The 23,120-nt window shown below is 39.0% G+C and overlaps 1 protein-coding gene across 1 annotated transcript; it reads right to left on the bottom strand.

Annotated features, from left to right (window-relative positions):
- Positions 1-325: 325 nt before the first annotated feature.
- Positions 326-8,815, bottom strand: UBE2D3 (ubiquitin conjugating enzyme E2 D3). The gene is made up of 6 exons (XM_071431844.1): positions 8,752-8,815; positions 8,636-8,667; positions 6,113-6,190; positions 5,172-5,277; positions 3,726-3,819; positions 326-2,136 (listed from the first exon to the last, which is right to left on the bottom strand). Coding segments are annotated over exons 1-6 (357 nt in total). The 5' UTR covers positions 8,753-8,815; the 3' UTR covers positions 326-2,090.
- Positions 8,816-23,120: the final 14,305 nt, after the last annotated feature.

The raw sequence follows: 23,120 nt of genomic DNA, 5'->3' as shown, positions 1-23,120 counted from the left end.
CAGCTGTGACTCCCAGAACAAAGTAATAAGCATCAAATTAACACAAGTATAAAAAACAATTGAGACCAGCACATTTTTAAGCTTAAAAAAAATCAACTTTTACCTCAGTTGTAATGCTACTGGCAGCTGTATTCCAATTTTCCAGCAAAATGGTGTAAGCTGGTTAGCAAAGCAGGAACTTCACCAAGGGATTTCAGAAAGTAATCATTGAAGCATGTACTGCTAAAGAGAGCCCAAGTTTCTAAATTCCAAGCCACCTGAACTTGAACATTTCAAGTTCACTCTCATAGTTTAGAACCAGAACAAACCATGTCCAAACTACATGTTCAAATTTTTATAAAAATTAAGGTTTAACATTTATTTTACATCTAGCTTTCCACATCCATGTGGGGACAAGGAATCAGAATGTACATAACTATAAGCAGTGCAAAAGTGGTGCCAGTGAGAAGTCACAGATGCACAATAAAGTGATAGTACAAGACTAGAGAAAATGAAGCTATGGATGTTAAGAATGGAGACCAAAAAGATTAAACAAGGAAAAATATGAAGGAAGAGGGGAGGAAAGAGTCAGATGTTTAATAATGCCCTTGTTGCTGAAAGATAAACTAATGGCACAAGACAATGCTTCTTGTAGAACAAAAATCCAATAGCAATGAGTCTTTATTCACGTTTAGTCACCTGACATGAAGAAAGTGTCTGTTGCATTAAAATAGTCATCAATGTAAATGGCAGCATGGCTGAACAAGTCCTTTTCAATGGCAACGAACATCCCACATAGTAAAGTCACTTCAACACAGCCTCATGACAATTCCCACATCAAAACAGTACTTTATTTTATAATTTTTTTGCCTCATCATTACCCCCACATTAAGATCTTTCAGTTGTCAAGTGTACAAGTTGAAGAAAAAGGTTCTCAGTCAGCAAACACAGGTGCATCAGGAATTATCTCCACAATACACCGCTTCAGATCTGCTGGGTCCCAAGTCCATCCGTGAACGCTGGGCTCCCAGCACCAAGTGCAGCCCCCTACTACGGCTACACAACTATGTTAGCTTATTAATTCTGCATCCACCAGGCCGAGCAATGTGCCAACCTGCAACAGACTGAGCATTAGAACTGAAAATGGCAGAAGAGTCACTCTATTGAACTTTACATCATTATTTGATGTTAAACAACGAGGCAAATGCCAACAGTATATACAAAAACCAGCTTTGCTTTTACAAAAGATTTTGTTTCCCATATTGATTAATCCAGGCAGCTAACTCATTGGTTTATGCAACTTTATTGAAGAAAATAAATCAATTACTAGTAGAGCTATTAGTTGATCACTCATCCATTGACAACTTGCATCATTTATTCAGTGCTATATTAAACAGTGTTTTGGAAGACAGATTAACTAATAGCTCCAAGCCTCCTAACAAAATTTAAATGAATTACAAAAATGTTCTTAAACCCTATTCTGGAATACAAGGGATGTTTGACTTCCAATTTCCATTCTCTGTAAAACAAGAACTGGTCATTCCTTTATTGACATGCATAAGATACATCACATTTTCTGTTCTGCTGATGCTATAGATTCAGTACCAATTCTCCAGACACACCAGTTATGAGCGAAAGCATATAATAAAACCTCAGTTCTCTAACACTGGAAGGTTTGGAACAAGATGGATGTTGCTACAGCAATATTACTTCTTTGATGGGAGAAAACAGAACATCCATCTCCCCTCCCCCCTTCAGGTGGTATCTTCAGTATCTGTTAGAGCAGTGAGGAATGTTTGTTTTTAATCTCATAACCAAGTTAGAATGAAGACATTGGCCACATAATACACATGCTCCATTAAAAAAAATTCTGAATCTTGGGCAATTGTTCTTGTGTAACTACTTTACAGATTCTAAAAGCAGTTATTGTCCAAAGCTGGAAGAACTAAAGTCTTCTCAGATGAGCATGTGCATGAATGGAAGGAGGTAAACAAAAAAATAAAAAAGATGAGGTCTGATAGGGGAGCAGCCGGATAAGAAAATCAAAAAAGGAACAGTAATTTAAAGTTTATTCCAGCTATAATGCAGGTTATTCTGACTTTAAGGTAGCATCACATGGCATACTTCTGAGTCCATTCCCGAGATATTCTGTTGTACCTGCAGACAAAACCAGGAACTGAATTAACATCAGCATGAAAATGACAATTTCCTAAGCAGTTTATGATTAAATATGATTTTAATCCCATCTCTCTGTCTCTTTACACTGTGAGAAGTCTCCTTCTGTACTGAGACATACTTGAACTCAAAAAATTGAACAATTCCCTCCCTACACCGATTAGGATAGATATTCTCTAGTTTTAAGAAAAGCCTCAAAGTCAAGACAAGCAAATTTGCAAGTAGTCTGTTATGAAAAAAAATACTGAAAGAGAAGAAACAGAGACTATCTGGGATGGAATAAAGGCAAATACTTCATTTGCATACTGTTCTTAGGTTAAGATTACAGTATCTGTCCCATGCCATAAGTAAAGATTATTTGGTTAATAATGTCACTAGATACAAAATGTCAAATTTCCAATTTTAAAGAAAAACAACACTAAGCATTTCACTGCACTGAATATTCTTTTCACACAAATATACTGCTCAAAATTTTAAGACTATTTAAAGTACACTACTTTCACAGGAACTGAGCTGACAATTAGTTAACACTTAACTCCATGCTTGTCAGTAAGAAGTTAATTATTAACTATACAAGCAGAATATAATTCCCATATATTTCCAAGTTTATATGTGGAAGACAGACACCGCTGACTAAAGATAATTGAAATCTGGATTGTCTGAATTCACTCATGTCTATATATGAGGTCTCACTACAGGGCATCATTTTGAACGAAATTCTGACAAAATCAGGGTAAAATACTTACCAGAACAAATTGACAATGTAGCTCAGAACTCAGTAATTACTTCATACTAACTTTTTTTTTTTGACCATGCAAGAGTAGTATCTGTGAGAAATAGTGACTAGCCAATACATTACACACTAACCACAGATCAAGCTGTTAAATTTCCACGTTCAGTAACTGGTGCATTCATTATCTGTTAGTTAATCCAGTGCCTTAGAGCATGCAGCACCCAAGTGCTGACAAATTTCCATTTTGTTAAATGCACCATAATTTGCAAATATTCTTACCCTACAGCATAGCGTATTTCTCTGTCCACTCTCTTGCTAACCTATTGTACCTAATTGGACAAATATATTTAGCATTAATATATATAAACCCCCCCCAAATCCGCTTCATATAATTCTATCTGTGCAAAATGTTAAAGATACCTAAGGAAAATAAAGTTGTTGCAACACAGATGGGGAAAAAAAAATCTGCTGCCCATTTTCAAGGGAAGAACCAAAATTTAAGGCCAAGCTGCTGCCAAATGAAGGCATCAAAACAACAAAAAGCTCTTCAAAAAGCATTATGAAGCTCTAACTAGATTTATGCATGGTAAGCAAAAACAAAGTCAATATATATATACTGTAAAATACTTCCATGCATGTGAGAAAAAGATAAGTCTCTTTCACCCATAAACTTCAAAGATGCCAAGCTCCTTTGTTTTTAAATTATGCATTACTCACTTTGACACACAAGTTTTCTCCATCTCAGATCTTCACAAAAGGCTCACTGAACACAACTGCTGTCTGACAATGAACTCATACAGTCTGTAAAAATACCAGTCTTGCACAATTCTGTACTTACTTGTCTCTGTCTGTTTTATAGATACGTGCAATCTCTGGCACTAGTGGGTCATCTGGATTTGGATCACATAACAGTGAACAAATGGATAAGAGAACTGCAAAAAAAAAAAGCAATCTCAATAGTGAAAGAGGAATGGCAATCTCAGAAACAATGGAGCACAGATGTTTACATCAGCACAATGTCGTCACAGGACAGAACCTAGAAGTATTTTCCTGAAAAACAGCCAATATGAATTCATAACTCACTCTTAAGTAAAAAGCCCAAATAACTTAAAGGTTTCTAAGAACTATTTGCTTCCTATATCCCCATACTTAGAGCTGTCAGCACATACATGAGAACAGCACTGTTGTGCCCTGCACTATGATGTAACATAGCAGCCAACACAAAAGCACATTATGTACTCTGATGAACAGCATATCCATGGTTCTGACCACTAAAAGTAGAAAATCCTCGGATTTAAGCTTTTAAGTTTTTAAATCAGACTGAATTCTTTATTAATTGTACATAAGGCAAGAATATTCTGGTCTGGACTGATAAAAACTACACACATGTTGTAAAAATCTCAGTAACACTGTTGTGGGCAACTTATGAGGACTTCATCTTCTACTCTCACGGATGCTTTAGAAGAAAACAGTGAAGGATTAAAATGTAGGGAATCCACATTCAAATAACAAACTGACTGTTCAGACAGACAGGAATTACAAGTTCTATAGACAAAAGGGCACTTTGAGGGATCTTTTGAAGCCACAGTGACCAGTGGCTTTGAGGCAAAACAAGTATAGATCATCATGAAAATATTTGAGAATTATCTGTTATTTACTGTAGTAAAATGAGGAAAGGCACAAATCTTCTCTTGCAACACAACATCAATTTATCATGAAGTAGGATCAGTAAACTTAGTTCATTAAGTAATGCAATGCAACGCCAGTGCACCGTGGTAGAAAGCAGTATGTATCAGTAACAGATTTATTCATCTACCACAGATATGCCAATAGAACTATGCATGTAACTCTAAACAGGATGAAAAAATTATGCAAATTTCAGTATTAAAAACTGACTTGAAATTAATCTTTCATTTAATATGCATATGTATCTACATGGGCAGCTCCAAACAAGCAGTTTCTTAGCCTTAGCTTGAACAGCCCAACACAGGCGTAGTTCAATCCAAATAACAGCAAATTCCTCTGGGTCCAAGCTGGTAAACTCTGTTAGGAATACTGAAGCAAGTAAATGGCCAGACAAGGCCTTAAACAGCCACATATGAGAAAGTATTAGAAAAAAAAAATCCATTAAAAATGCAGTATCATCAAACTGGCAAAACACAGGCTTGAATGAGGAAGGTAAGTTAAGGGAAAATCACAGAGATGGGTAAGAACTTAACACAATCAAAGCTAAAAGCACAGTATTCAGCACAAGATGGAAAAAATTCTCCTTAACAAAAGTTACCTTTAGAAATAGTTAAAGCAGGAGACCACTGTGATCTTAGAATATCAAGACAAATGCTGCCATTACTGTTAATATTTGGATGATAGATTCTTGTTGTAAATGCAACCTGCAACAAAAAACAAAGAAACGAAGAATGCATTTGGGTCTATGACAGTAACTGCACCGGTTTTGCTCAGTCAAGCCCTCAGTCAATTCCATTTACTCTAAAAGAAAAGGATTAAGCAGTTAAACTGTATCAAATTCAGGGAAACGCACCCAAACCACAAGCTCTGAGTCTCCCACTACCAGGCACTATTTCCAACAGAGAGAGGGCAAGTATGAGTTTTAATCCCAGCTGTCTTTGATGAAGACACCCAAGAGCAGTGCCTAAAGCACAGAAACACTTCTGTCACAGAGCTAAGGAACTTCCAACACTGCAGTGACCACAAGGGTAGGCCTTCATATTGACTGAAAATTGGAAGACAAAGCTAGTGGCTGATAAAGCTACCAAAAAAGAGCATATTTTGCAATTACTGCCAAACTCTTAGCAAATAATCCCTTCTCTCAATTTTAGGCACTCAGCAAGTAAATCCCGACCCACGGTGTCACATTCCTACAGACCAATCCAAACAGCTACAGTAATACTTGACAGTCTCCTCGGCAATAATTCTATTATAGTAACACAAAACTAATGAAGTTTTCCTATCAATTCAGAAAACCAGAAATGGACACAAATATTTTAAGACATTTGGAATTCACACACATGGATTTGCTCATAAAGAATATGCTAACACACCCAGTTCCTGTGGTAATCAGAATGGGACCCACACATCTAATAGATGGTAAGAATGCCTGAAAAGAATGAGAAATTGACAATACTACAATACAGAGGCTGGCAATTTCTGTCCTGTACTCAGTTCTTTAAAAAGCACTAATTTCACAAATGACATGGCAATACTTACCTTAGGTGGTTTGAATGGGTAGTCTGTGGGAAAGTGAATTGTCAAGAAGAATACACCACCCTGATATGGACTGTCGTTCTGTCAAAGCAAACAAATAATTCTCCTATTATCATCTTTAGGACTAAATATCACTGAAGATCTTGTTTTTGAATAAATGGAGAGGCAATTTGTTTAAACCAAAATGTTTAATCCACCAATACAAGTGAGACATAATTAAAACTCAATTCCTACTTCCTAAGCTAAGTGATACAGAACATACGTCATTTTCCATGTGGACCTCTCCAAGCTAACACATCCTAAAACCCAGCAGCTCTGACAATCCACTCAGGACTAGAGGGCAGATGCATTCAAATGCTTCTAAGATAGCTCCAAGAAGTAATGTTAACAAAGTGGGGGTCCCATCAGACTCAAAAACCTCCAGTTCTTTGTTTGGAGCTTATTTGTTGTGACCACCCAAGTTTAGAGTAGCGGCAGACTCCCATTCTCTCCTAAATTCTGTCCTTAGCTTCAGCCCTGCAGAAAACCTGTGAGTACACAGCTAGGCCCCTGTTCCTTGAAAAAAAAAAAACCAGACAGACCCCAACAAAAAATCTCACCCATTCTACCAGCACAACCAAATAGACAAAAGAATAATCATAATTCAAGTGAATTTTTCCTCTCTTTCTTTATTAGAAATTAACTGCAATCTACTATGAGAGAGTACTTCACATTTCTCTGCTCCAAAGAAAGAATTACTGGGATAATTCATTCAGGTGTCAACTATAAGCAGTAAAGCAACATGTGGAAGTAAAAAAGATATAGTAAGAAGAAGAAAAACTGGAGTGACTAAATAGGGATTAAGTTAGCAGTTACAAGAAGAAAGAAGCAAAAGGCTTTTAACTCAAAATTACAACTAAATTTCTGAAATAGAGCTAACAATTTCATTGTTTAACCTGAAGAATACTTTGCTGTTAATTCTGGACTCAGGGCTAGGGAAAATGAATTTGAGGCATACACAGTACACTTCTACATTATTTGTAAATATAATTCTCATCTTAATTGCAAAAACATTTCACCAATGTAAGGAAGTAACTATGTATTACTTAAATACCACAGAATGAAAATCTGCACCACAAGACAGGGGACTCAAACCCTCAACATGTAGATTATAGCCTATGCTGTCTGATGAAATCTAGTGATCAAGATAGAACCTCTTATATTTGGTCAATAGATACCATATGAGGCCTTAAGGAGCCAAAAAATACCAACCCCTTCACTGGACATATTCTGGAAATACATTTTATCAATTACAGAAACTCCTCTTTAAAATGTGTTAAACCAAAGCACACTCTCATACACCTATCCAGGAAGATCACAATATCCTATTGCAGAGGTGAAGATCAGATGATTGGTTCCACAATTGTCTGTTACTAAAGGCAGCAGCACTAGAACTACTAACACCACACTGACACACTTCTGTCAGGGTACTGCCCAATCTGGAAACAGGAACGCAGACCTTCTGACACCACGAAAACCACATGGGGGGGAAAAAAGGAGCTGTACATTATTAAACCACAAGGGAAAACTAAAAATAATAATCCCAATTTAAATTCAACCAGTGCTTAATACCTCATGACCATGCACACACCAGCCACATAGAATCATCATATCCAGTGGAGTACACAACACTCCTTGCCATTTAAGCACAAATATAGCTACTGAACAATTCTATCTTCTTGAGGTACCTAGTTACAACCAATGATGAGAAGGTACTTTGGGATGAAGAAACATTTTTCAGTCCAGTGAACCTCTAATAGCCACCTCCTTATAACACACTTGTAGCTATATATAAAGCCATGGTAATTCAGCATCACTGATATTTAATGCCTACTTTGTAGCCTCACCAAAGGCTTGTCTTCACAGGTTACAGGTTTTGTCTTTTAAATACAGGTAACCAGAAAACTCCAGATGTGAACTGCTTCCAGGTTGTTTTCAACAAAAGCAAACATCTGGCTTCCTTAGTGAGGAAAAAGTCCCATACAGGTTTCAGATGCTTACTGAACATTCAACACTGACATTTTTCTCCAGTCATAACTAAAACCTCACATTTCAGTGATTATTCCCTCTTCTATTCTTTCAAATATTCAAGATCTCAGCATTACACCAGACCAAATATGGATTCCCTTTTAAGAGCCACACAAAAACATCCCAACTAATTCCTGACAGTAGAACCAGGTCCTGGTACGAAGTTCATGCTAGATTAAAACTTTTTCTAAAGTTAAATGCAAACAAAATTTCTAGATATTTAGTAATAATACCTAACATTGCTCTAGAGATTATTTCAGCTGAAATACATGTCCTTTTAAAAACACCACAACAAAATAACTGGTGGGTTTTTTCCCCTCCCTCATTTTCCTTTACTGTAATGAAGACCTCTAGAACTCAGATAAGAGGAGCTAACAAAAGTAAACCAAAAACCCCAGAATTTTCTCCTCAGTAGGAACTACTCATTTAATATTACATCACAAGAATCAGAATACTTACAGGTCCCATAATTGTGGCTTGCCAATGAAACACTACAAAAGAAAAACTCCGCATTATTATCTAGGCATGATATGCTTTGAGTCAGCAAACAAAACATAAAACTTAAAGTCACTTACTGTCATCTCCAACAGGACCTGCTGAACACTGTGCTGGAGGATCACGGGCTAAGTCACTAAGTTCCTTTAAGAAAACAAAAACAAACAAAAATACTTAATTCTCACTTCATGTCTAGCAAAACCCTTTTAACAGTTTTTCCATACACAAACATAGAAGAATGTGCAATTAATAACTCTAAGAACCACTATATCAGTATCAAAAATATTTATAACAGACAAAGAAGCACCAAAACCACCTATAACTAGTGACTATGCCTTTCCAAATACATGTATGTCACTACTGTGGAAACACTCCTGCTGAAGAAAGAAGCAGGACACAAAGCCTTAAGCTGGCAAAGTCTAATCACTTTTTGATTGTCAGTTACAAAGACTCAAGTCTAGAGAAGCCTGAAGTGGAAGGAGAGAAACCTGCTTATGAGTCTTCATGAAACAGGAAAAACTCTGTATGTAACATCTGACATTAGAACTAAGAACAGAAGAAAAAACCCCATAGAAACTTGGTTTCACTTTACCCACTACCTGCATTAGGGATCTACCTTGCAAAGATCGAAACAGACAGGAAAATTCAAGAGGCTCACAAGTGCTGTAATCAGGCAAAATATATGCATTTTTTATTTTAAACTTTGCATATAAGACAATTATGCCTTTAAAATTAAAAATTACTGAATTGCAGGAATAGTTATCTCCCTCCCCCACTACAGAGGAATGGAAACAGGAATGGAGGATTCCTTGTGCAGTAACAATACTGTTGTGAGGAAACAAAGAAGCTCTCCATTAAATTGTTTTAATGGCGCACAACTCATTTGTTTGGATAGTGTCTTAAAATTAAATTTACACTTTCAGTTAGAGCATGTAACAACCACCTTCTTTCTCCCCTGCTCTACCTTGACTCTAAAAAGGGCTTCAAGAGCTTCTACAGATTAATCTGCACTTGTCAACGAATCTAGAAGTCTTAAGAAAAGGCAAACAATTCGGCCCCTCTTTCATACATTAACAGTTTCACAAAGTTGTTTTTTTTCCCCTGGAAGTCTATACAAGCCATTCAACCAAGAACATTGTCAGACATTTAAGAAAGCCAGGCATATCTACTACGCTGGAAATATATGCATATTTGGACCAGATAGCTAACTCTTGCCTGGGAAGGTCCTAATGGACATCCTTAAAGTTTCACAAAGTCTGTAATCCATAAAAATTTACTAAGTATAGGCCAACACAAAATGAGAAAAGAACCCCAATTTATGTTTCTTGTAACATAAAACACCTTGTTCTTTGGTAAGATGATAGCTCCTGCAAACACAGAAAGATAACACCACTTCAACATGTGCAAGTCCATACACTAAAAAAACCCCCAATCACAACCAACCAACCAAACATCCCCCACCAAACAACAAAACCGCATCACCCAAAGCCCACAACAATCCCCTTCCCTCCAAACACCAAGAAAATTTGGTCCCAAGTTTCTCCTCCCTACACATGTTAATTCTGATGAATTTTCCAGTTAATAATATTTGAATTTTGCACTGGCATCACACTGTTTTACAAAATGAAACCATATCAGTTTTGATAAGCAACGGCACAATGAAGTTAATAATAGTACAGCTCATTTCACTGCTGCTGTTTGTAGAAGTGTGGGAAACAGCTCTTTTCAGATCATCACAGTACATGCATTTAGAATGCATTTTGCTACACTCTCCAAATATTACTGGGAGGCCTGATGACAGACTTCTTTCTGCCATTTAATATCACTTCTTAGTTCCATATGTTGTTCATTACCCTCCAGAAAAATTTGCTAATTTGGATTTATATTATTCAGGTAAAGGCAAACAATAAATGTACAAGAAGCTTCTGACAGAAAGGCTTGTTTCATTTTCAGGACATTTTTTTTCTGTTTAACAAATACAGCAGGTTTTGTTAATCAGATTTATTTCTCATCAAAATGTATTTTCCAATTCTAAGAATGATCAATCATTTCCAAAATCTGAGAGGAAAAAAGATATCATGTCCCTTGAAGTAAGCTGTAGCAAAAGAATAAGCAGAAAGACACAAATGTTATTTTAATGCAGTTGTACAGTTATTACTGGATTTAATAGCAGAAGTACATTTGGATCCTCAAGGTTTTTTTTTAAAACTCTCACAGGGACTAAGAACTATGAAGACTCTTCATGCCATATATGAAAATTATAAAATTAAGTAGCATGAAGACAAGGATGAGAAAAGATTAGCATAAAGTGGACTGTCAGAGATATGTGCGTTAGACTAGAGAGGTCTTCAAAAGGTACTACTATCTTCAGAGAAACAAGAATTCAGTACTCAAGATAAAAATAGGTACTTTACCACAGCAGGAAAATTAGTAATTCAACATCAATAATTCAACCAGGAAAAGTAATTGCAGATGTAAGACATAAATTAAATTTAGTAAGTTCCAGTGATACATTTGTGAAAAAAACTCTTTGGTAATACTAAAAAAAAATTAAAACCTAAAACAAATGAGTTTCAATATTCTAGACTCCAATCATTTCAAAATTTATGTCTGTACTCCTTTTAACTACTTGAACTGCTCAAGATAACAAGGTAGCAGTGACCTTCATTAACAAAAGGACTGAAGTTTTGTCTGGTCTAAAACAGCTCAGTAAAAAAAAACAAACCACCCTAACTGTGCTAATTAAAGCAGTTCAACATACAGATAATTCTGGGAACAAATGATATACCAGTTGGCATTTCACCCACAAAGCAAGTAATTCACCCACTAAATTTGGGGGGAAAAAAAGCTGAGGTGGCACACACTCTTGTATTTGCTTCTCTGGGGTACTATGGTCAGAGCAGTCTGTAGTAAAGCTGTTTGCTTCAGCAGAGTGCGAAGGGCTGTGGAAGAACTTGGGCAAACGTGAAGCAAATCCTGGTTCACATTAACACCAGGCCTACTTCACCTCTCTGTTGAGTGACACTTCACATCTACATAAAAAAGGAAGGCTTTTTACACAAGGGAGTGGAAAGTTCTGAGTAACTTTAAAAAGCACCTCCTTCTGAAAGCTACAACTCTAGGGAACACAACAAGCAAACTGGAATAACTGGAAACTGAACAAGCAGAGACACGTGGGCTGTGAGATCTGGAGGGCAGGTGAAGCATTTTATTCAAGGAAAGGAAGGGGCTTTTTTTTTTTTAAAGCTTCCCACTCAGCCATATAAATACAAACCTACTTTCTCAGCTTAGCAATCAAGAGTAACAATTCTGTAACAAATAAATATTGAATTAAATATTTATACATATAAGAGCTTTCTGCTTCTCCTATTCCTTCTATAGTACCTACTTCTCCAACTTTGCTTCTTTTTTTAACATGGTTTCAGTAATGCTTTCCCTTTCTCAAGGGGTATTAAGCTACATCCCAAATTTTCTTAAAAATCCTCAAAACAGAACCCACATTTTCCTGGAATCGGTTGTTACAGTTTTTCACTGTAGAGGTACTTTAAAGAAAAACCAAACCAAAACTCCCAAGCAGCAAACGTGAAAGACTACATAGAAACAATAACCCAAATTAGGTGAGGAGTGTCACACCACGCACCTATCGGAAAGGATTAGTCTTGAATTACAACCGTGACCAGCAGTCTCTGCCACTGTCAGAGGTTTCCGGCGCAGCTCCAGCATGTCACCGTTTCTCTGTCCCAGTTTCCAAATATAAAGTGTGATAGTTCCTACTTCTCCACAAGGATGATTAGTCACTCAGCATTTTACAGACTAGAACACTGTTAAACGAGTAAGGACCAATGCTTCTGTTAGAGGACAACAGCAAAGTACCACAGACAAGGAGCGATACGTGTACAATTCTGCAACAGTTTTGGAAAACAGGGATCAATAGAAATAAAACAGCAGCACCCATCACTGCAACAGACAGATCTGCTCTAACACAAATTCAGCATGTTTTCTCTGCCAGTTCTTCCAGTTTCACATTAGGTTGCTAGCATGATTCAGTTTCACTGGTGAAACAGCCCCATTTTTTATCTCCTCCCTTCTCTTTCACTATACATTTATCAGAAAGCTAACAAAAAAACCCACAAACCAGTATTTTCAAGAAAAAATGCTTATAAAAAGCTAACTAACCTGCTTGTTTTGCAGCAATATAATCACAACTAACATGGAAAATATGGCTTAAGCTTCAAGTAAGGATTCAAAACTTTGACATGTGAGAGCAAATGCAGGACTATGATCCTACATAGTAAAACCAGAAGTACCTTTCTTTTCTTGACAGAAAAGCTGCTAAAAAAATCCCTCAAAAAACTCCCCTCTACCAGCTATTTAAAAGATTACAGAAGCCATTTAAAGAATGAAGAAATTTTAAAGATTAACAAAGGCTATCTCAACCAAATATGCATGAACAAGAAAACAGAAGTTTTCAGGTCCCAGAAAATTCTGTAAGAGATGACAGCCTGGTGCCTAGCATGCTGCCTTTTTGCAAGGTACCAAATAATGCAGCATCTGCACCGGCTTCTTCCCATTTGTCACACCCCATACTCCCTGTGGCACTACTACATTTTTTTAGTTTAAGCTGGAAATAGCCAGGGCTTCCTTTTAATGATAGTAACAGCTGACTTAAACACAGTGACAGAAGATCACTCCAGCCAGAATGACTGAAGATTGTCCTCCACAGGCCTTAATTCACAGTTACATTTAATATTGGTTCATACACAGGTATTTGTTAAAATGACATACTGCAGCTTTCTGGTTTGCACTCAAGAAAGCAAAGAGGGGTTAATTTAGAGGGGTTTGCCTTAAATTTCCAGAAAATAACTTGGAGGACATGAAAGTTGATATGCAGTTAAATCAGAAGTTAAGAAAAAATAAATCAACAAACCACAACACAAAAACCCCAAACAACCCACGATGCTCACACACCCAAAAAACCCCACCCCCCAACCCAAAGAAACGCAATCCAACCAAAAAAGGACAAAGAGAAAAATGAACACTTAGGCCAATCAAAAAAAACAGCATTCATTAACTTGACTGCTTGTCTAATGATGTGTCAAACAGGATATTTCAAACTCTAGGCAACCAAAAATTCATCACTGCATTAGTCTTACTCATTAGCTCACAGCTGAAAACAGCTTTAAAAAAGAAGGAAGGATTGGAAGCAGCTATAAAGGGAGGGGAAGAACATTTAAGCCTGTTTGAAGATTAAGAAGTGTCAAGCAGCAAAGAACTACTGCCTCATCCCACACACCTACATTTGAAACATTCGTTTCGGCATGGAAATTAATTACACCTGGAAGCAGAAAATAACAGTTTGTAAGGACACTGAATGTGGATTTCTAAACTGAGTAAGAAAGCAATGGCATAAAAGACATCACAAAACAAATGTAACCAGCAGAAAATTATCTGTTTCAAACAAGCTGGCCTTCTGGTGAAAAATAAATAGATAAAAGCAACGTGTAATGGCAGTGCAAGATACAGAAAGACATAGGTTCCTCTTGATTAAAAAAGAACAACTATGCAGAGAAAACACATGAAAAACAATTACAAAAAACAGCAAAGACAATGAGCACAGAAAGGTTTTTAAGAAACCCAAAACACAACTAGCATTGTAACAGTTGTAATTCTCCCTATTTTGGTTATTCTGCTTCTATTTTTTCATGGTTCTCCCTTCAGTCCTTAGTACCAGATTTTTCAGCCTACACCTCACATATTGTTTGTACAGTGTCTAGCAGTAATACCATCATGGTATAAGAAAAGACAAACATTGAAATATTCATGTTTTAAGCCTCACACTCAAGGAAGGAAATACCAGAGTGTTGTGCCACTGTAATTAAAGCACTTGGTGTACTTGGACTGTGATATAAACTACTCAGGTGACTACCTACTATCTCTTCAAAGACTCTACCTTTCAGTACACAAGGCCTTTGTGAATGAGAGTATTGTCTACAGCTGTTCTCATCTGTTCTGGAATCTGGAAAGCGTACAATGCAGGTAATGGTTTTCGGGAAATTTCGGAGTTACTGCAACTAAAATGGCTCTCTATTTATTCCAATGTTTTGCAGAGTAGCTGGAAAGATCCAAATGGAAAAGGAATGTAGTTACAGACTTTGCTTTCCTGGTCAGCCTTTCCCTAAAGGCTTTCAGAACAAACTTTAAAAAAAGGTGGCAACTACACACCTGTAGCTGTGCTTTGAACCCAAAAGTACAGTTTGTTTCCCCTAAACTAACCAAAACCACAGAAGCTGTCTTACTCAAGATGAAGAAAATCTGACTGCTTAACACACAAATTTTGAGTTATTATAACAATTACCATATCCTGAAAACAGCAGAGCTTATGAAAACACTCCTATGCTCAGTGGAGAATGAGGACTGTACACATTGGCTAAAGTACATTGAAGGGGCAAGGCTGAAGTGAAGCACTGGTTAACTACTGAGTCATTCAGTGACAGTTGGGTATTTCAATTCTGCCATCTCCAAGCTTTTGAATATCAGACACTGAAACTTAGCATGACTTTTCCCTTGGGAGTTTTTTCCTGCAAGAACCACAGTAATCTTTGGTTCTGTAACCCAGGACTACAATGCAGCCCTCAAAGAAGAGGGTAACTGGTATAAACAAAGGCCACACAAGAAACACCAAGATGTGCCTTGCTAAATAAAACAGAATGACTGGGAAACAAAGGGAAGGCTGAAATTCAGTACAGACAAATGTAAACTGATGCAGGTGGAAAGAAGTTTATACTCTAAGTAAGGCACTCTGTCCTGATGACTACCTCTCAGAAATGCAATTTGGGCATTGTGCTAGACATTTTCACACCAATGCTGGCTCATTATTCCTTAGATACAGGAGTTTGGCAGCATTATGCAAGAGCCTCCCAACATGCTGCCCTTCAGCTTGTTGAGGGCACAGTGACTTAGAGCAGCGTTTGACACAAAACCAGAAGCGGCATCTGTACACCCTGCGCTCCATGGGACAGAAGAGTCCCAGAGTTTGCCAAAACTACACAAACAACAAGTTTGGAGACTGGCAGTGTGCAGGACAAGTTTTTGTAGAAATAACAAGTGGCCTCAATGGGGAACATCATCAGTCAGTCTGCACTTTCTGAACAGCTACAACAATTATCCATATTCCAAAAAAAATGAGGATGCTGTAACAGAGTTATCAAATTAGTATTCTAACAAGTAACACCAGGTCTGTAATCAGCATGGTTAATTCACTGTTTAGCAGTAGCTTGAGATATTATTCTGAAATTTATTACTTAACCTAATAAACTCTGAAAATCAGCTCTCCTTTTAAAAAACTGTCTTAACTTTCACCGGTCCATATTTTGTATGAATACAAAGATACATGTGAAAATTATTACAATATACCACAGGGGTGTAGCCTATGGACACAACTATGTGGGATTGACTATACTGCCTTAGTTACACTGTACAATTACCCATCATATATCATATTATGCTATTTCTGACACTACCCTTCATAAACATTCTAAAGGCCTGTCTATAGGATTAGGTACAGTTACACACAAAATCAACTCACACCAAGACAACTAACAACCACTACCAAAACAAAACACAAAACTATCTGGAGTACAACTGCTCTCACAGTCGAGTTCCACCTCAGCTATCCAGAGAATAGTGATGCACAGAAAGATCTTAAAAAATAAATGAGGGGAAGTTTTACGTTTCAAAGCATCTTTATGAGCAGACTGCATCCTGAAGTAAGGGAGTAGAAGGGGGGTCTTGCTCATGTGGCAAACAGTAATTTAGGAGATCTTCCTATATTATTCAAGGCAAGAAAAAAAATTATAACTAAGGCTAAAAGGAAAAACATATTTTTCATTTATCTGATTGAAGGGATTTTTTTGGAATTACTACTCAAATAGGCCAACAAAGGTTGAGAAGTACTGCCTTTATTAATTAGACACTTAGAAGAGCTCACAGAGGTGATGAACATCTGGCCAACCTAACTCCAGGTTACAAAGAAAGCTCACTATAAAGGTAACTGAACATTTAATACAATCTTCTTGCCTTCCCCATCAGAAAGACCTAAAGCACTTCAGCATCTGCACGCAGTTCAACTGGCAACTCTGGTGTCCAGACGCTTGTGGAAAGGTTTAAATGTTGGTCACCTTTATCTACTGGGCTGTAACTTTTGCAAAGCAGTCTACAATCCTCTCATGTTGCTTTCTTAAGACTATAACAAAAACCTATCACAATTACAGTGGAAAAAACTGCAGATCTTGAAGATGTCTAGTGTATCACATGTCTCAAAGGGATGATGTTCAGAACAAAGGCTTCCTTTACACAAAAAATTTAATACTGAAGTTTACTGTTGGTAAAAATCCCCCTATCTATTTAACTTTCAGTCCTGAATCCTGCAATGCTCTATTTTCAGTATTAAACCCTGTCTACATTTAAGTGTTTTACGAAGAGCTGCTAAAGGCATAAACACCAATTTAAACTTGTGAATGTAATTTTAACTTTTTTTTTTTTTTGCAAAGCTTCCCCAACACAAATTTAATCAGATCTGTGTCCCATAGAAAACCAGTGAAGAGAAACTGGTTTTGTTGTGTTTTTTTTTTAAATCTCCTGCATTTTTAATTTAGAGTTTAAGACATTAAATTTATATTCCAAAGTTTACAGAACTTTGTCAAGCATGTGCAACTCTACACAATTTAAGACTTTAAGACCAACTTAGCAAAAAGCAACCACATTTAAAAATGCACTACTGACTGCAGTTACATATATACACACACGCATTCACAGCGCTGCTTTTGTTTCCTAATTTTTTTCTGCATATTCTACCGTCAGATTACTACATCAAATCAATCACAGGAAAGAATGCTTGTAACTCAGCCCTTCCAATATAAGCTATGGCATCTCAACCTAAAATCATCAACAGAAGTCAGTTTATTCTGAGAGATCAGACCTAAGGCTGAAGTGCAAACCACAAGTTCCCATCTGCCAGCTCTGAGGCAAAGGGGAGGGACCTACACAAGAGCACAGGGCAGACAGTTAAAGTGGCAAAACCTTCATATTTGAAACAGAAAGACTTCTCAGGGATGGTGTATCAATGCCCTAATCCAAATGACACAAAAGCTCAACCCTTTCCCACTCCACCTTACCAGCTGTCACTTGATATCTCAGAGAAGGTTAAGAACCTCCATCCTCTCTCTCCTCCAATATTTCAATCCAGTGGATGCAGAGAACACATTCACGGGTAGGGAGGGCATAATGCCAGGCTGGAACTGGGCTCCACAAGGAATAGAGAGATGCCTTTGGCAAGAGGCAGGTCACTGCTCAGTACCCAACAGCTGCTGCTTACGGCTGTTTCCATCCTTCTCCACTCCCTTATCCATTATTTGTGAGTTCAGAGAAAAGCCTCAGAACTGGTTACAGACTGGGCAGGAAGTCAAAGGGAGCTCGTTCTGTAGAGTTCCACATCAGGCCTTCTGTAGAAGAAACCCACACTAGGAATAACAGCAAAAGCACACTTATTTTCTAAACTAGATCTCTAAAAGCTGGAATGATCATAAAGATCCTAAGAGCTGGCCACCCTTTTTACTCTGTACACATTATCCCAACTAAATCCTTGATAACCTGGAGGACTCTTTTTGAAGTATGCAAGAAGTACTCATCTAATGGAATATTGATCTCTGAAGTTCTGTAAATCACTTAAGTGAGATAACAATCCCCATTCTCTTCCCACTCCAATGCACACATTTAAAGTTCTATGCTGACTGGGAACTTGTTTCACAAGCACTGTGTTTATTTAACGAGAGAAATCATTACGTTATCACAGTCCAAACTTTCCAGCTAAGGAAGCATAGGTTTTCCTCTCCCATTAAAAAATGGCCAGTTCTTAAAACACACCCAATGCTTTATTAATAAATGCTGGCCTTCAATATCAAACCTACCCAATTAAGAAACATTATTTCTATTTTAATGATATTAATTTCAGAGTAGAACTGTCACTTCTTTTTGGATAAGCTAAATCTTAAACAGAATTTAAGTGATGACAGCTTTCATCTAATGCTAAATATTTTATTCTGACTTTAAAAATCATTTAAGTTCTTCAATACTAGGGCCTCCCAAACTCCATTACTGCAATATCATGATTTAAAAACCAACCACTGCCTTCTGGCTCAATGTGACCTTCTTACCACCGAGTGCAATAGTTGTGCTGAATTACCCACTCAAGGCAGGGCCTTGGTCTAGCCCTGGATATTCACAATAGTTAAGTGAAATTACAGTAAAAAAAGTAATTCAATACATAGAGAAAGCATTTACAAAGGTTTAAAGCATTTCAACTAAGCTTCCATCAACTGAATTTCATTAGCTAGCTAATCTTAACTTTCTGAGCCCCTAAACACACAAATCCAGACTTATTTCTACACATTCATTCAAAGCGTGAGATCAATCATGTAACTTCAACTTTGAGAAAGCCCAGTAAACAAAACCCAAGACTGCCCACAAAAGTGTTGTGGGTTTCATCCAGAGAAGAAAACTTAATTCCAACCAGCTTTATTATTTATTTTTTTTAAATTCAAACAAAGTTCAAAAGAAAAAAGTAGCAGTTTAAAAATAAAGAGCAGGCTTTCAAACTCTTTGACTTTGGTTAAACTAATGCAGATTTCCATGCAGTCCTCACTAATGCACATTAAACCTCGTCTCTAAAAAATACTATATTTCCAGGGTTAGCAGCATTTCTTACTATGAGCATCTGGAGAAGGGGAGTTAAAGTTGCAATTAATTATACATCTAGGAATAGTGCTGGAGGCTATAGCCTGAGGAAAATAGTTAATTCAGTCTCCACTCCACCAGTGTCAATGGAAGCCTATCTGTACTTAAATAGCAATAAATGGTTTTGCCACCTTCAGCCTTTAGCTTCCAGGATGCCAACTCCACTTAAGATTTTCTAATAAATTATTGCAATATAATGATGCTGGCTTGTGCTATGCTTAATCAAATGGCCATAAAACACAGCAGGCACAAGCTTTCTTAAGGATTACACGGACGAGACATTTCATGCATACATCTCCTGTATTAATTCTATTTTTAGCCTATCAAGATCACTTAGGCCATTTACATTACCTCACTTTAATGGATGCGTACAGCAGTGATAAAATGGATGCGTACCAATGATGAAACATTTCCAAGTTTTCCAAATTCTATGCATTCCTGATTCCCTACTCCTACATAAATGCTTCCCTGCTACCAGCTCATCATCATCATTCGAAGCGGAAGCTCCAGCATGCTGCAGCAATTACAGGATGTGTTTTCAGCAGGCACCACTGACACTTCAGACCAAGACAATGTGCCACAGCATGCACCAAGCATTTAGATACATGCTCATAAATCAGTGTGAATTTCTTGATAATTCTGGGGGGGAAATTTGAGTGCAGGAAAGAAAGCACTCAATTTTATGGGAAAAGAACTTGCTTGTTATCATAAAACAACTGCAAAGCAAGTCATATCAAGGACGGAGTTTTTTGCCAACTGAACACAAGCTGCCCCCAGAGCAGATGGCACTGATGCCATGACAAACTCCAGCATAACAATAATCTTTCTGGGACTGGCAGTGTAGCTGACAACTACTTCAGTTCGGGGAGTGCTTTATACAGGGTGTTCCAGAAGCAGACGACCCAACACATAAATACTCGTTTACTTTCATTTTCAAATCAGAAGTAGAACTTGCCAGTTATGCCTTAAGAGTGGTTGCATTCTGAATGTGCAACAGACTTCAAATTAAAGATACACACACACACTAACAGAGTCTCAAAGTCTAGTTTTCTCAGTAGAATAAAGAATGTTATTTTGCTCGATATGTCAAGTCCACAAAGAGGGAGTCAAACAAACAGACTGAAAATATCTTCACTGGGACGTTCAGGATGTCATCTGCTGCAGGAGACAATGAATTCTAGTCCTGACAAGTAATAACACAAACTAAATCAGCTATGATGATTACAATGTTCTGAGGTCCTGGTTTCTCTTTAGCCTGTTCTCATCTACTGCCAAAGACCTACTGCAAGGAAGCAGAGAGTTCCAAGGTCTGATCTGTGATCTTACAATTGGAAGATGGGGAATCCCAGCTTATCAGTGACAATGTCGTTCTCTCTGGGCTTTACTGGTTGACAGGATTAAAATTACATTCACAACCATTCTGTTACAGAACTGGCCCTGCTGTTTTTTTTATGTCACCAGCAGCCCCTGTAAACATTTGTACTGGAAAGCAGTAGAGGAAAGAAACCAACGTGCAAAGAATGGTTTCATTTCACAAATAAAGTTCACCTTCCAGGCTTGCAAATACAAAAATCAAAACTACAAACTCCATGTGAATTTTGAAGTGTATCATATACTGTGGGGTAATTAAGGTGATAAAAAAACCCAAACACACACACACAAAAGATAAAAAAGGCAAAAAGAAAAACCCCTGACTCAACTATCTTCCCAATCCTAAACTCTTGCAAGAGTAAAGGAAGAGCCTTCCTACCACACAGTGGAATAGAGCGTAAGGACCAATACAGGACAAGACTGTACACAGCAGGCCAAGACGCTGTAGTCAGAGATGACTTACTGGTTCAAGACTCACGCTGAGTCGTTTCCAGGTTCTGACCACCAGATTACTACATAAGTGGGGGTTTGTCTTGGTTTACATTTGACAATAAATTCTTACCTGCAGCGCCTGAACGTGTTTCATAAGCATGAGCTGATGACAAAGCATACCAGGGAGTATCCTAGCTGTGTTTCAACTAATACAGGGAAGAAGTTTTGATGGCAGATTCAAAAGGAATTGTTTTGAAATTCTTGCCAGAGCACAGCCATAATTCAAAGACAATCCATTGAGCTAGCTACCCAGAATAGAATTGAAATTTTAGAGGAAAACAGTACTATCCATTCACTAAAAATATTATAAAAAACGCGCTTTTTTTGTCTAAAATATGACCACAGGCACTGTGTGAAATTAAAGCGAGACTAACAGGCGGCATGAAGTTTACACACTGTCTACAAAAGGTGTTTTGTGCACTGAAATTCACCGATTTCAGGACACACTGACGTTCTGCCATCTTGGCAGGCTATGAGATGACCAAGAAACTCCTCTGAGCTCTTGAAACACGTAAATGCTCCACGTAGCTCGCGTAAGAAGGAGCACAGACCAACAGCGACTTCCCGGTTATGCCGCTGCGCTCCCCATCGCGTTTTGCCATTACATCCCAGCAAGTCTCAAACCTGCCGAGAAAACCGAGACCTACTTAGGGGCAATTTCACGCCGGGAGCCTTCTAACCCTGGGAGCAGTTTAATAAAAAACAACCACCGCCACAAACAAACAAAAGAAAAAAAAAAAAAAGAGAAGAAAAAAAAGAATAAAGAAAAAAAAAAAAGAAAGAAAAAATACCCAAACCAACAAACTTTCATCACCTCGGCATTTTTTCCGAGTTAGCCGCCGCGAAGTTGCTCCACCCGGCTCTGATTGTGCAACGGGGGGGAGGCGGCGGCGCGATGCGCGCTCCCGCCGGGCGCGGGGGGAAGCTATTCCCGGACAGGCGATGGATTCCCGGGTGTCCGGAGGGCCCCGGGGCGGCGGAGAGGGGCGACTGCGGGGCGAGGGCAGCGCCGCGGTGGCTGCTCCGTGTGTCCGTGCCGCGTTATTGCGGAACGCGAGGGATCCCGGAAAGCGCCCGGGCCAGGCGGACCCGCCGCCATCTTACAATGCGGGAGAGAAGTTGCACAGCAGAGGGGAGAACCCGGCCTGGGGGCCCGGCTGCTGCCCCGGGCAACACCTCCATCGCGCCGAAAGCCCTCGGCACACACGGGCCGGCGCCATCCGGGCCGGCTTCGGCGGAAGGGCAGCGGCAGCGACCCCGGGCCGCGCTGACATCCGAGAGGCCCCGGGAGCTGCCTCTCTCCGACCCCCCCCCCCGGCCCCCGCCCTCAGGAAGGGGCCGGGGCCGAGCTCAGGCCCAGAGAGAGCAGCCTCGCAGCCCCAGCCGGGCCGCTGCCCCGCCGGAAGGAGCCGCCGCTTCCCGGCCTCTTCAGCCTCCGCCTCTCCCCCCCCGCCCGTCTCCTCCAGGGGCGAGGGGGGGGGAGGAAGGCGATGGGGGAAGGGGAAGAAAAAACACCCAAAAAATAACAATAAAAAGAAGGGCGAAGCGGTGAAGGGGGGGGGGGGGGGGTACGGCGGAGGAAGAGGAGCCGCGGTGCTCACTCACCTTGTTGATGCGTTTCAGCGCCATTGTGTGTGTGCGAGTGCCGGGCCCGTCTACGCGCCGCGGTGACTCCGCGCTCCGCTCGGGGGGCCGGGAGGGAGGAGGAGGAGGAGGAGGAGGAGAAGGAGGAGGAGGAGAACGGGGAGGAAGGCGGAGAGGGGGGAGGGGGCAGCTGCTCTTCTCCTTCCTCCGG

Source organism: Agelaius tricolor, unplaced genomic scaffold (genome assembly GCF_023055355.1).
Source record: "Agelaius tricolor isolate 1412-34295 unplaced genomic scaffold, bAgeTri1.0.p SCAF_8, whole genome shotgun sequence".
NCBI classification, from domain to species: domain Eukaryota; kingdom Metazoa; phylum Chordata; class Aves; order Passeriformes; family Icteridae; genus Agelaius; species Agelaius tricolor.
This window is presented reverse-complemented; position numbering and strand designations above follow the sequence as displayed.

Bases quoted from the DNA above. Each gene is read 5' to 3' on its own strand.
- UBE2D3 (XM_071431844.1), bottom strand. The intron at 3,820-5,171 runs GTAACTTTTGTT...TTTTTTTTGCAG, and splicing joins TGCTTTAACTATTTCTAAAG to TTCTCTTATCCATTTGTTCA. The intron at 2,137-3,725 runs GTAAGTACAGAA...TTTTGTCTGCAG, and splicing joins TATAAAACAGACAGAGACAA to GTACAACAGAATATCTCGGG.